A 14,706-nucleotide genomic window follows, 5' to 3' on the forward strand; every position below is an offset into this window, starting at 1 on the left:
AAAAAAAACAAACACACGATTTAGTAAAATATTATATATGTAAAACACCAAGCCCTTTTATATTTTGTTCCTTTTATTCATGACTCAGTATCATTATGAATTATCATTATAATATCATCAGCTACGTCAAACAATGAAGATAATCGGTAATTTTAAAATAAATGCGTTTTTATAATAATTACTTTTAAATTATCATTGTATGCTTGATACAATCAAAATTTTCATGATAGTTATAATAATTGAGTATTTTCAAAAGACTTCTCTCACAATTTTTGATTTCATAGTTTTAAATTATTCATTAACTACTTCTTTCTAAGTTAGTATATGTTTCTATTTTAACAACATGATTATGCTATATTCGTTTAAAACTTTTCATGTACCTACTAATGGAAAAATGAAGTAATGAAATGAAATAATTTTTGTAAAGCACATTAAAATTCAGTATTTACTGAAGATGTTCACTCTGTAGGGTACCAACAACTTTATTGTGAGAGTTAGATGTGAGTGTTAATAACAATAATAACTTCATCCACAGAACATCAAACGTAAGCGGTTCAATCCTGATCAACGGCAAGGAGAGAAACTTGCGTCGCTTCAGAAAGCTATCCTGCTACATCATGCAAGACGACTGCCTCCTCCCGCACCTCACCGTTAGAGAAGCCATGACCGTATCCGCGAACCTAAAACTCGGCAAAGACATGACCGTAACCGCCAAGAAGATTGTCATTGACGAAATATTAGAAATGCTTAGCTTGGGAGACGCTAGCGATACCAGAACGATCAATCTGTCTGGTGGTCAGAAGAAACGGCTGTCTATAGCTTTGGAGCTAGTAAATAACCCGCCAGTGATGTTCTTTGACGAGCCTACGTCTGGGTTGGATAGTTCTGCTTGTTTCCAATGTATTTCCTTGCTGAAATCTCTGGCTAGAGGTGGTAGGACGATTATTTGCACGATTCACCAGCCGTCTGCCAGACTGTTTGAAACTTTCGACTTCTTGTATACATTGGCAGAGGGACAGTGTATATACCAAGGGCCTGTGAGGGAGTTGGTTCCCTTCTTGTCGACTATGGGCCTGCATTGTCCTAGTTACCACAATCCTGCTGATTACGGTAAGAACTTTCTTGTGTTATTTTTACATAATTCGTATTAAAGTATTTTCTTCATATTTTGGCAAATGCTAAAGTAATTTCCACTATTACAAAATAGTGTCAGAAAGTAAGTGATGTGCCTTAAATTTCTACCTGGTTATAAATTCTTCTTATTTGTTTTTGTTATTTTATACGAAAGTAGTTTTATTTATGTCCATCAGATAAAGAAACGAAGCTCAATCTTAATCTTATTACCTACTTCAAACATCTATACTAATATTATAAAGCTGAAGAGTTTGTTTGTTTTTTGAACGTGTTAATCTCGAGAACTACTGGTCCGATTTGAAAAATTATTTCGGTGTTAGATAGCTCATTTACCGAGGAAGGCTATAGGGTATACATCACGCTACGACCAACAGAAGTGGAGCCACGGGGGTGAAACCGCGCAGAGCAGCTAGTAATATATAAAACGTAACTTTGAAACAATACCTTTTTCCAACTAGCCCCGCTCTTGAAAAAAATGCCACCAATATTTTGATTACGCATAACTTCTGCACGAATTAAAATATATTCATTTCTATTTTCAGTAATGGAAGTAGCCACAGGCGAGCACGGTGAGTGGGTCCACAAGCTCGTGGTAGCTGTGAACAAAGGTCACGCGGAAAGAGGACAAACTACTGCATCATCATCTGCTCCCAATTGCTTGTATAATAACCTGGCCAAGAATAATATACAGAAGGAGGCTCTGGAGATTGTTATTGGTGAGTGTTTTTAATTTGGTTGGATAGGACGGCTTTGTCTTAATATTTTAACGGCTTATAGATAAAATTTGGCAAAGAATTAAATACAGAAGGAAGCTTTTGATATTGCTATGGTTATGTTTTCTTTATTTGGCCGTATTATCCATCAATTTGGGTGTATAAGTTATTTCAAAGTTTTAAAGAATAAAGAAGTCTGGGTGGCCAGATCGAATATGGGTATATATAAAACGGGCTTTTTATTCGTATTTTTTGTAATTTAACTAATACCTAATTGATTGAAGAATTTTTTAATCAATGATAATTAATTAAATTCCATATTGTAATCTTAGCAACTATGTAGTAAACCACAACGTAATTCAAAACAATATTGCAGTAATACTGTTTGACCGCAAATTATTGCGGTTAGGTAGAAATGTATGTATAACATGACTAATGTAATATTATGTATAATATATTGATATCCTGATGTGAATGAACTATGAACTGTATAGCATCTTACAAGACGTTTTGTTGTCTAAAAAGACTTCTATCGAACCGATTTCTAGAAGCTTCTCAATTGTCTGCAAAAGAAAGGCGAACGTTAAACGTCATCTATTCAATTTGCATAATTTGTATGATACGCTATTTATCAACAGAACAACTGTATTACAAACATTTCTTAAGTAAATGGGCTTAAATCAATAAGACCTACAGCAAATATATTACCCATCTAGGTTATAATTTAACGAATTAATTAATAATATCTTATTTTCCAGACAAACCCACCTGCACAGTGATAGACCTCTCCGAACCCACCACCACAGAGAAACCCCCAATCCCAAACACGAACAACCTCGCGCCCGTAACTTGCACCACATCTCTTCTCGACTCCAACGAGAGTTTCAACAAAAAACCGCAAAAAACCGGTTTCCCCACCTCTGGTTGGAAGCAATTCTGGATCTTATTGAAACGGACGTTCAAGAGCATTTTACGAGACCCAATGTTGACGCATTTAAGGCTATTTTCGCATACCGTTGTGGGGTTGCTGATTGGAATATTGTACTATGATATAGGCACGGACGCAGCTAAAGTTATGAGCAATGCTGGGTGCATTTTCTTCACTGTTATGTTCACTATGTTTACAGCTATGATGCCTACTATTCTTACATGTGAGTATTTTTATATTTTAGTTTTAATCTAACTGACCGGTTGGCTTGGTTGGTAGTGGCCCTACCTTCCGATCCAGAGGTCGTGGGTTCGATTCCAACCCGGGGCAAATATTTGTGTGATGAATGTGGATGTTTGCTCTGTGTCTGGGTGTTATTTATCTATATAAGTATTTATTTAAAATTATAAAAGTATGTTTATCAGCCATCTGGTTTCCCTAACACAAGCGAAAGCTTAGTATGGCATCAGATCGTGCCGTGTGTGAAAATTATCCTGAAATATTTATTTATTTATTGTAAATCTGCTTATTAAGTGTTTGAATATCATAACATTAATATTTTCGAGTTAATAGTTTAGTCATATGAAAGTATGACTGGTTTTTATATTATTTTGTATTGTGATTAAATTATAAGGGATTTTTTGTAGTTTCAAAATTGTTAAGGAAAAAGTAAACCAAACATATATACTTTGTTAATTGATCAATTGAGGAAATCAGATAGTTAATCAACTTATTTATAATATAGAATAAGCGATAAAAATTCTAGATTTTAGTTTGATTTTAGAAATGATAACTGATTGCACAATGCAAATTGCTTCTATTATAAGAATTCATACATGACAATACAATATAATGTTTTATTAAACAAAAATTACATTATGATGGACAATTTAAATATTATTTTATTAAATTTATTTTGTTTTTATTCCAGTCCCAACGGAGATGAGCGTGTTTGTGAGAGAGCACTTGAACTACTGGTATTCGCTGAAAGCCTTCTATTTTGCTAAGACTATAGCGGACTTGCCTTTCCAGGTAAGAATTAAATTATATTATATCTCGACCAAGCTAAGTTTGCACCTCGCGTCAATCTCGTGTCACAATGTTTGTCCTCAATGGACTCCTAAACCACTTAACCGATTATAATAAAATTCGCACACCATGTGGCATGTGCAGTTCGATCCAACTTGAGAGATAGGATAGTTTAAATCTCAAATCGTTTTAGAGAAAGCGGGCGAAGCCGCGGGCGGTAAGCTAGTTTATTATAAGGATAAATAATATTTTGATATAAGCAAGAGGACATAAAAAAGGAGGGACATATTTTTTTAAATATCCAGGAACATATTATGAGGCATATGTTGCCGTGTTATAAATAAATTATTAAATACAGGCAAATTGTGGTCTGAAAGGCAATACCTTTATATTAATTCTGCCTTAAAACTTGTCCTACTAAAATTTAATATTGTTACTAGATCATCAATTTATAAACAGAGATTCTAATGAAGTCACTCATAATATTTTCTGTCTTTACCAGTTTCAATTATAGTTTTTCATAATAAATCATTTAAAATTGTGTATGAAATAACTATCTTATAATTCCAGATCGTATTCAGCGGTGTGTACGTGATCATTGTGTACTTCTTGACAAGCCAGCCGATGCAAGTGGACCGAGTGTTAATGTTCACAACCGTCAACATCCTCACAGCACTTGTCGCCCAATCCCTTGGCTTGCTAATCGGGGCCGCCATGAAAATAGAAACTGGAGTCTATTTAGGACCAGTTACTACCATCCCTGTGGTCCTATTTTCTGGATTCTTCGTCAATTTCAACGCTATCCCCGAGTATTTGCATTGGCTGACCTATTTAAGTTATATTAGGTACGGTTTTGAAGGGGCCATGTTGTCAGTATATGGGTATGGAAGGGAAAAACTGAATTGTTCAGTCGCATATTGCCACTTCAGGACGCCCAGCCTCTTCCTCAAGGAGATGAGCATGGACCACGCGAATTTCTGGATAGATGTCGGCGCGTTAAGCGCATTCTTTGTATTTATTAGAGTAATCTCCTATTTAGTCCTAAGGTTCAAGTTGAAAATGATGCAGTAGAGCACAAATCGCTTCATAATTTCACTGATTAAGTGATAATGACGATGATTCTATGAAATTATTTCCATTTCGAAGTTCGAGTTCTAGCAACACTGCCGTGTCAGTTGCCGCGTAAAAGTGACAGCTGACGTTTGGCCGCGCCGTGTCGTGTCGTGTCGTGCCGTGTCGTGACGTATCGTGACGTGTAATGACGTAACGTTTTGACAGCTGTCAGTTTTGCTTTTCTAAACGCGCCGGCGCAAATAGTGGTCAACGTAGGTTATATAGTTTTCGAAATAATTAGCTTTATAGTATGCAGTTCGACTTAGTCGATAATTGTTTATACGTATGATTAGGTTAAGGTTTTATATATTAGTTGATCGGGCCCATGACTTAATTTTAAGTTACTTAATGATATTATTTTTCATGTAATCATTAAATCTGTAGCGACACGTACGCTTGTATTATTGTCTGTCATTGTTCGGGGTCTGTCAAAGTTATGATATTTTAATTGAAGAATGTTATATTAATTGATTATATATTTTTATATTGTTTGGTGCCCCGGTCATGTTACGATATCCTATACGATGATCTCAAATGTTCAGCTTTAGCTACATTTGCGTTTTAATACGTTAAAACTTTAATTTTTACATCACATTTATAATTCGATACTGTGATTATGATTTTCAACTTTTTGTTATTTTTTACCATTATTATTATTTGTGCTGTGATTCATCAAAAAGTTGAATATTATGATTTTTTTTAATAAATTGGTTATCACTTATCACAATAATATTATGTTATAATTAAAAGTAATCGTTCCAGTGATTTTTATATAATAATTCCAAGCACATTATAATTGGCAATAGGCTGGTTGCAGAGCATGACCGACCGTCAGTGCGTACCGTCGGTCCTGACGATACGCATCAACAATGTGTATGACTATGACACTAATGCGCATGACAATACGCGTGCGTATGGTCGGTCTAGCTATGAAAGGTTTTATGAATTTCCATACATATGACAAGCGCGACTGACGTACGCACTGATGGTCGGTCAAGCTCTGCAACCAGCCTTATAATTAAAATGCTGATCGAAAATTGCAATTCGTAATGTATAAGATTTTCTAATATAAGAATATTAATTAAGAACAATATAAAATATGCAGTGATCAATATAATTAACATTTATTTAGTTTAATTTTATCGGCCTGAATGGCCTAAGCAACACATTTTAAATACCTAGGTATAGACTTAAAAAAATATTATAGTTTGTATCCATTCATATGAAAAACTTGAAGATGGTAATGTTTGAATTGCATTTATGCCTTTTATTGTAATTTATATCAAACAAAAGAGCATGTAAAGATGTGATTTTATATATTTGTATTATTTTATGAAAAAGTATTATTTTACTGTTGACATTATTATTTCAGTACAAAAACAGTATTTAGGAAAAATAAATTTTCACTGTACCTTATTTGTGCTAAAACTAAAAACAAACAACTGTTGTAAAAACAAAAAAAAGAATTTTTTCCTTCGTGTTAATATGGCAGCTTAGTTTCATAAAACAAGCTATAAATTATAACAACAATTGAACTGTACAAGATTTACTGCTATTTATTACATTATTATTTTATCAAAAAACGTAAACCAATCTCTAAACGAAATACACATTTATAAATATTGTACTATTATGTGAATGAATTCTCTACTAATTATGTAGAATTTTGTATTTTTATTACTTTATATTAGTTAATTATTTTATCCGAAATATATTATTTTACGTGTGATAATCATGACTGTGTTTTAAAAATTGTATTTATTTTTTATAAGCGCTCCTAGCGGATGAATTGAGAACTACTAATAAAACCCGGTAGGGGCGTTTCCATTGTATTTTAAAAATGTATTTTATTGATAAAGGGAATTTATTTTAATTTAATAACTTTAACATAGATTTAAAACAATTTTTACCCGTAGCAACTAGACTTTTTTTCGAAACATAGTCACTGGTACTATTTTCGAAAATACTTTGGGTTATTTTCGTTTTAAATCTATTTTAAATATTTTAAAAACGTAATTTTGACAGACGAGGGCACGCAAAGCTGGGCGTACATATCTTATTCACTTCATTATAGTTGTAATAGGTAAATTGATAAATTCATTGCGCTGTCTTTGGTAATTCTCTTTAACGGTCTTCATTACCAGTATTTATGAATTAATAATAAACGACTGTGATTTTTATAGACAATTGTTTGTTTTAATTAACACCCTTATTTACTAAAATACCTGAGAAGTGGAATATATGCTGCATATTGGAATCATAGGAGAACCCATAATTTCCATTCTACAAAAATATTATGATAAAATGAGTGAAGCCTCGGGCGAAAGCTAGTTCATACATAGTCTACGAGAATAATACTATTTAGAGATATTTTTAACATAACAAAAAAAAATGTAGTACTTAACTCACATAAAATCAAACACAAGGAAATATCTTTCTAATATAAGTATATAAATCTCGTGTCACAATGTTTGTCCTCAATGGACTCCTAAACCACTCAACCGATTATAATAAAATTCGCACACCATGTGCAGTTCGATCCAACTTGAGAGATAGGATAGTTTAAACATGTAGGTACCACGGGCGAAGCCGGGGCGGACCACTAGTTACCTAATAATATCATCTAAAACCACTGTCTAAAAGTAGTTGAACTTATAGAACGTAACTTTACTCGCGTGATATTCGGGTAAAAAGTATGCCTGAGCTCTTCCACTCCATCAAAAGAATCTATGTATGTATGATGTATTTGTTCAAATTTAATTACAAATTCGATAGGATATTTCATAGTAAGTAACAACTATTTTGAACTTTTTAAAGGGAAATATTATTTTAAAACGGACGCTGTTTTGAAATTTTTTTTTAAATTTTCACATTCTTTATAGACCATACGGTCTTACCTTATCTTGAGAACTCAGAACACCAAACATTTTATCAAAAGACATCTAGTGTTAATATTAGCAAACATTATACTGTTAAAAAAATATTACTAACATCCTAATTTTACAAATTTATTACCCCAACAAATAATTTTCAGATAATGTGCACACACGATTTAATTTGGGAGTTATTAATAAGTTGGTCAGTTATTAAAATATTATTAATGATAAACTGTGCGTCACGTATAATTTTTATCATGGACAGCGCCATCTTGTGTTTCAATAACAAATCAGAACAATATTATAGGACTGATGTTGGTGTAGAACTTCGGTAACAGATGACGCTGATATAAATAAATTGTAGGATAATTTAAATATATAATATATTAATATAATATATTCTTTATTTTCCAATTTATATTCAAAATTATTTGAAAATTTTGAATTAATTTAACTATTTCAAATATAACGTACATATACGATTGAATAATTGAGAGTTAAGTAATAAAATAATAATAATCAATAATTTGTAATTGTTTATTGTGTACAGCGCCATCTCGTGTTACTTCTTCACAATATGAATGTTATTTTGCTTTACCGATAGATGGCGCTGATACAAATAAGTAATTTTCCTTTATTTTTTCAGGATATTTTCACAGTGTCGCATTATGATATTTTATTATTATTGAATTAAACATTAAACACACTAATATTTCGTTTTATATCACATTAGTAATGGAAAAATAAAACGCTGAATGTTTATTAGTATAATATTTATTTGTCTCCGAATTACAATAAGTAAACAAAATAACCCCTAATATTCCATACTCATAAAGTATACAGAATGCAATAGTAACAACGATAATATTGTATCTTCATTATAACAATGCGAACTGTAGGTATATCACTTGCCTCCATTACTATTTGTTCCGCAAACACTCAAGTTAATTGGTATATGAAGTCGGACCGACCACGACCCTTGTATTGTAACGAGAATATAAATTATTGAATTTTCTTATTATATCATAACCACAAACCGAAATATCCAGGGTTATAATTGGCCACCTGTAATTATTAATGTTGTTAGCTCAATTTGTAGCGTAGGAGTGAAACAAACAGTAGTAAATTTAATTATTTTATTGTAGTTTAGGATTTCTAACATAAGTTCTAACACATTCCCAATTTGACATCTTACACCTAATACAATTAGGTAGATATTTTGTGAAAGTGTGAGAGTTAAATTTGATATTTTAGTTTTGTACAATTCAAATGCTTTAAAAAAAATGAAATAAATCGGTCACAAGGCAGGATTCGAACTCCCTTTCGACAAAGAAGCGTACGCGGGTTCGAATCTAGGCTTGTGTAGACGTTTTTCTTATTTAAAGTTTTGTAATTATGTATGCAGTATGTATGTATGGTTTTCAGTTTTCACTCATAAACTACTGGACCGATTTTGATGACACAGACAATCTTTAGACCCTGAGAAAGAACATAGGCTACCTTTTATTGCGAAATATGTACCACGGGCGAAGCCGGGGCGGACCGCTAGTCTATTGATATAAATTATTATTCATAACATACCTACTAGCTGTGCCGCGCGGTTTCACTCGCGGTAGATCCCGCGGGTAAAAGCGTTTTTACAGCTTTTTTTTAATGTCCGAGCAAGCAAAGGGGCAGGTGGGCCACCTGATGTTAAGTGGTCACCACATAAACACTTGCAACAATCATTTTACAGCTTATGTGTTACTAGAGGTCCGCCCCGGCTTCGCCCGTGGTACATATTTCGCAATAAAAGGTAGCCTATGTCCATTCTCGGGTATGAGAATATCTCCATACCCATGCAAATTGGTTCAGTAGTTTAGGCGTGATTGAGTAACAGACAGACAGACAGAGTTACTTTCGCATTTATAATATTAGTATGGATTCTGGTAAACAAGCTATATTAGTGGTTTTTGCGTGAAAGATTAAGAGGGCTTATTCAATTTAACGCAAGTCAAAATCTCCGCGATCTATTACGATAGATCGCGGCTTGCGCTATCCTTTTACTATGAACAGCATAAGTCCACAGGAGAGCGCCGAGCAACATGTCCTCTCTCTGGAAAGGCTCGCTGCCGACTGATTTTAATCGGGTCGCGCGCAGTGTTTTATAGTACTTTAAAAAAAATTGTAGAAAAATAATAGAGGTACCTTAGTTGATTTTTTAAATTTTATCTTATAAGTAAGATGTTCTTTTATTGCAATATGTAAAAATTATATTAAACTAAGTCAAATATCTTGGTGCAAATAATCATTTTGTCGACTATAATTTCTAAAAAAATTCACATTGTTCGGATTTTAATTTCGTAAGTTAGGAGTCCAAAATAAAAAAATCTTTTAACTAACTATTTTAATAAGGATTTTTGCAGTTAGTTAAAAAAAATTGTGTGTTAGATCTGTCAGCGATTTCAGATATTTTTAGCTTCGAAATTGACACTAAAAGCGAAATCAAGTAATCATCGGCTCAGTTATCTTGATGGTATTCACAAATACTGTATTAATTGAAAAAAACTCTTAACTAACTATATAGACAATAAAATTTCCTAAAATTATTAGTAATTCATATGTTTGTAAGATAAGTGGTTGATGGACAATCTGGTTTGAAAAATCACATATTTGAGCCAAACAGCGCACGGACCGCGTACACGGCCTTAACACACATGTTAATAAACTTTCGCTACATTTTAAAATGGAAAAACATCTAGTTCAGATTGCAATTTCCTATTAGCATACTCGATGTACCTAATAAATATTGAATTAATAATAAATATTATAAATGGAAGCTTTTAATACCACTGCACTCGAAGCCGCGTGTACAATCTAGTGATCAATAGATCCATTCAAGGTCTTGCAAGTTGCACCGCGTGTCGAAGAGCTTATCTTACAAATAATGTCTTGTTGCTCTCATATTATAGACATATCGCTAAAATATGAAACTATCGAGCGCTGCTCTTCTTGCTATAAATTGGAAAGTGGATATAAGAGGTATATCGTAAAACTTTTGTAGTTTCCTCTGGTAGTTTCAGTGTTGTTCATCATCATCATCACTACATAGTATAGAACAAAGTCGCTTTCTCTGTCCCTATGTCCCTTTGTATACTTAAATCTTTAAAGCTTCGCAACGGATTTTGATGCGGTTTTTTTTTAATAGATAGAGTGATTCAAGATGAAGGTTTTAGTACCTATATAATTTATTAGGTTTTAGACAAAGCGGGCGGTAAAATAGTTTTAAATAAAAATGTTTAACTACTGCAGTGTTTCTCTAAGTAAAAAATATAGTATATTCAGGAAATAAGCTACTGATAGAATGATTTTTGAATCGCAACTTAGAAACAGAAACAATCAAATATCATAAATAAAATCTTTCCTGTTGTTTAAAATACGACCTAATAAACGCAGCTTCATAATATACGTACTTATTTTTGAAACTTACTTCTTTACAAAAAATGAATGCAGATTTCACCTAGCAGTAGTTATAAAGTGATATGTGTACAATGTATAAAAAAGAAAAAAACATATAATTTGCTAGACAGACAGACAGATGAAAAGGCTAAAAAGCTTTTCCCTTTTGCTGCGCTTATAAAGAAGATCCTTATTAAGTTATTGAGAATCTATAATGTAGGTAGGTACATTGTAGAGACTTGGCTTGCTACAATTTTATTGAAGAAGCTAATATTAACTTATATTTAACACTAGCTGCTCCGCGCGGTTTCACCCCCGTGACTCCTCTCCCGTTGGTCGTAGCGTGATGATAATATAATATATAAAATTTATAGCCTTTTGCACGCCTCATAAGCGAAGCGTTGAGGTGGGTACTACTGTCACTTCGCGCAAAACATCTGATTTTTCAAACTTAAAATGTCTTTATGTATCATACATTGCACTTGTAAGATAATACATACACACACATATTAAGAAAAAACACTATTTTTAACGTTCATGATATTTTTGATGTCATTTTTGTTATTTAAACTAGTTAAAAAACAGTTTAAAAAAGTTCTGTCTTGGACGTCCGTGTGTCTGTATGTGCGGATCCTTTTTCTTGTTAACACGATAGCGACCGAAATACTTTACTAATCGAGTCTTTTTTTTTCTCTTACGCTTGAGTATGCTCAGGAATAGAACCCTTTCATTTTTCAGGGTCTGATTCGATGTGGTTTAATTGTTATTAAATAAACAAAAAAAATATCGACTTTTTTTTTTTTATAGTGTACTCAAAATTCACCATTATAAACTCGATTCTTTATACTATAAGCCAAGGTTTAAAAAAATAAGTTGGTAGTCAGTCCCTTAAACCTGCGCAGTTTCACATCTAGGTGGGGCCACAAGAAAAATAGCTCAATTATTACGGTACCGCTTTCTTTACTTTTCCAAATGTTTTATTTTATTTCATTTTTATATTTATAGTCACGTACTCTTTATAAATAATCAATTTTATTGTAAAGGATGAGATTATGAGGCGTGCACTTTTGGATTTTCCAAACTATTGTAATATTTTTTATTTTTTATTCATGGATAGGTAAACATTTGGCCGCTGTTTCACCTGATGGTAAGTGACAACGCGACCTAAGTTGGAACATGTTTACCTAGAAGGTATGATAACATAACATAAGGATGGAAATCTGCTCGGCGTCTGGTTGTTCGATGGTGAAAAGGTGATGCCGGTATCAAGTTATGTAACTCCTCGGCGTATTCACCAAAGAATATTCTATAAAACACCGACAAACTGGCAACCTTACGACGATGCTCGAGGCAGGTCAATTTAGAATTGACCAATACGTCATTGTTAATAAGCCTTTTCGCTCGTTTTTCGATTGAATCAAGTGCTGACAGTTGGTAATTCGCAGCTCCAGCCCATAGGTGACAGCAGTACTCTACACACGACCGAACTTGTGCTTTATAGAGATTCAGAAGCTGTTCCGGTGTAAAGTACTGCCTAACCTTGGCAAGTATACTTAGCTTCTTTGCTGCAACACTTGCTTTGGATTCAATAAAAGTTTTGTAGTTTAGATTTGGAGAGAGCGTAAGACCAAGAAGATCCAATCTGTCGGATAATTCCAAAGATACTCCGTGAAATGTTGGTGTAGACTTTAATTGACTTCGTTTCGCTGTAAACAAACAAGTTTGCGTTTTCGATGCATTAAATTCCACACGATTGCCAACGCCCCAATCAGATATTTTGTTCAAACCTATATTTAAACGATCAAGCATTGCATCACGCCTATAGGATTTCGCCAAGCCTATAGGATTTCGATGCTGTTTTTTAATAGATAAAATGATTCAAGAGGAAGGTTTTAGTACCTATATAATTTATTAGGTTTTAGACAAAGCGGGCGAAGCCGCGGGCGGTAAGCTAGTACATATTATTAACTACTAACTGCTCCGCGCGGTTTCACCCCCGTGGCTCAACCCTGTCGTAGCATGATGATATATAGCCTATATCCTTCCTCGATAAATAAGCTATCTAATACCGATTATTTTTCAAATCGTACCAGTAGTTCCCGAGATTAGCGCGCTCAAACAAACAAACAAACAAATTTTTCAGCTTTATAATATTAGTAGAGATTTATATAATATTAATGTTTAATAGTACTACAATATGACCGAATAATACCGATCACAATGTATTTTCAGATTATTGGATTCGTGCATTGAGTGCATTGAACATTTTTGAGAAATCATCCTACTACTAATCCTATCCTACTAATATTATGAATGCTAAAGTCTGTGTGGATGGATGTATGTGTAGTGTGTATGTATGTTTGTTACTCTTTCACGGAAATACTACTGAACCGATTACAATGAAATTTAGCTCAAATATAGAAAGTAACTTGGATTAACACATAGGATAGATTTATCCCGGAAATCCCACGGGAACGTGAACTATACCGGTTTTTCTTTGAAAACGCGGGTGAAGCCGCTCGCGGAAAGCTAGTACTAAAATAATCATAACTAAACTGCTAAGAGTTATTGTTGAATATCGATATATCTATAGGTACTAATATTATAAAGCTGAAGAGTTTGTTTGTTTGTTTGAACGCACTAATCTCGGGAACTACTGGTACGATTTGAAAAATTCTTTCGGTGTTAGATAGTCCATTTATCGAGGAAGGTTATAGGCTATATTTCATCACGCTACGGGCAACAGGAGTGGAGCCACGGGGATGAAACCGCGCGGAGCAGCTAGTGTCAAATATATTATATACATAACATAATATACATAAAACTAATGTAAGTTACATCACCTGAATAAGGGTAAGATAATAACTTCCCACCATTAAAAACTCGGCATAAAAGTACTTTTAGCGGAACACGCGCCACGTTTCCATTACTAGTTGTTCACTCTGACTTCCCTTGTGAACTATTTTAAGTAGAGGTCTAGGTCACGCAACACGAAATATCTGCAGTAACTACTCACTACTGTATTACACGTGGAATTATAAAACTATAAAGATTTCAAAATTCATTTCATTATTTATCATACATATGCCATTATTTCTTAAGTAATAAATTGTTAGGAATATTATATTTAACTTCAAAACCCTCTAAATATATTTCTCTACATTTTTCTCCCTAATTTCTATTACGAATGTTTTTTGCACTGAGGGTATAGAATTTAACGCTTTGTTAACATAAAATTTGAATCCCCACTTGACCTACATATAAGCGAAATTAATTTACCAAATATTTTCTAATTCACTCATAGAAATTCTACACTATTCAATAGCAAATTTAACGCAACATTTAACTCGGAAGTTGAAATCTTTACCGTTCGGTTAACCGACCTTGACACCGGCCAATTTCCCAACGCATTGTAAACAGTATAAAATATCTTCTGAGCTGACGGTAAGCACATTCGGTACGAACAGCTTGGTAC

General features: G+C 33.3%; 1 protein-coding gene across 3 annotated transcripts in view; it reads left to right on the forward strand.

The window, feature by feature from the left end:
• Positions 1–7,104, forward strand: part of LOC123693603 (ATP-binding cassette sub-family G member 1) — a 39,016-nt gene extending 31,912 nt beyond the window's left edge. For all 3 annotated transcript variants that reach the window (XM_045638778.1, XM_045638780.1, XM_045638779.1), the window contains exons 4-8: positions 536–1,110; positions 1,677–1,850; positions 2,606–2,998; positions 3,707–3,807; positions 4,375–7,104. In XM_045638778.1, the coding sequence (XP_045494734.1) occupies positions 536–1,110; positions 1,677–1,850; positions 2,606–2,998; positions 3,707–3,807; positions 4,375–4,875 (1,744 nt within the window). In that variant the 3' untranslated portion in view covers positions 4,876–7,104. The remainder of the gene's footprint in view (positions 1–535; positions 1,111–1,676; positions 1,851–2,605; positions 2,999–3,706; positions 3,808–4,374) is intronic.
• The last annotated feature ends 7,602 nt before the right edge of the window (positions 7,105–14,706 follow it).

This window comes from Colias croceus, chromosome 8, assembly GCF_905220415.1.
Source record: "Colias croceus chromosome 8, ilColCroc2.1".
Taxonomy (NCBI): domain Eukaryota; kingdom Metazoa; phylum Arthropoda; class Insecta; order Lepidoptera; family Pieridae; genus Colias; species Colias croceus.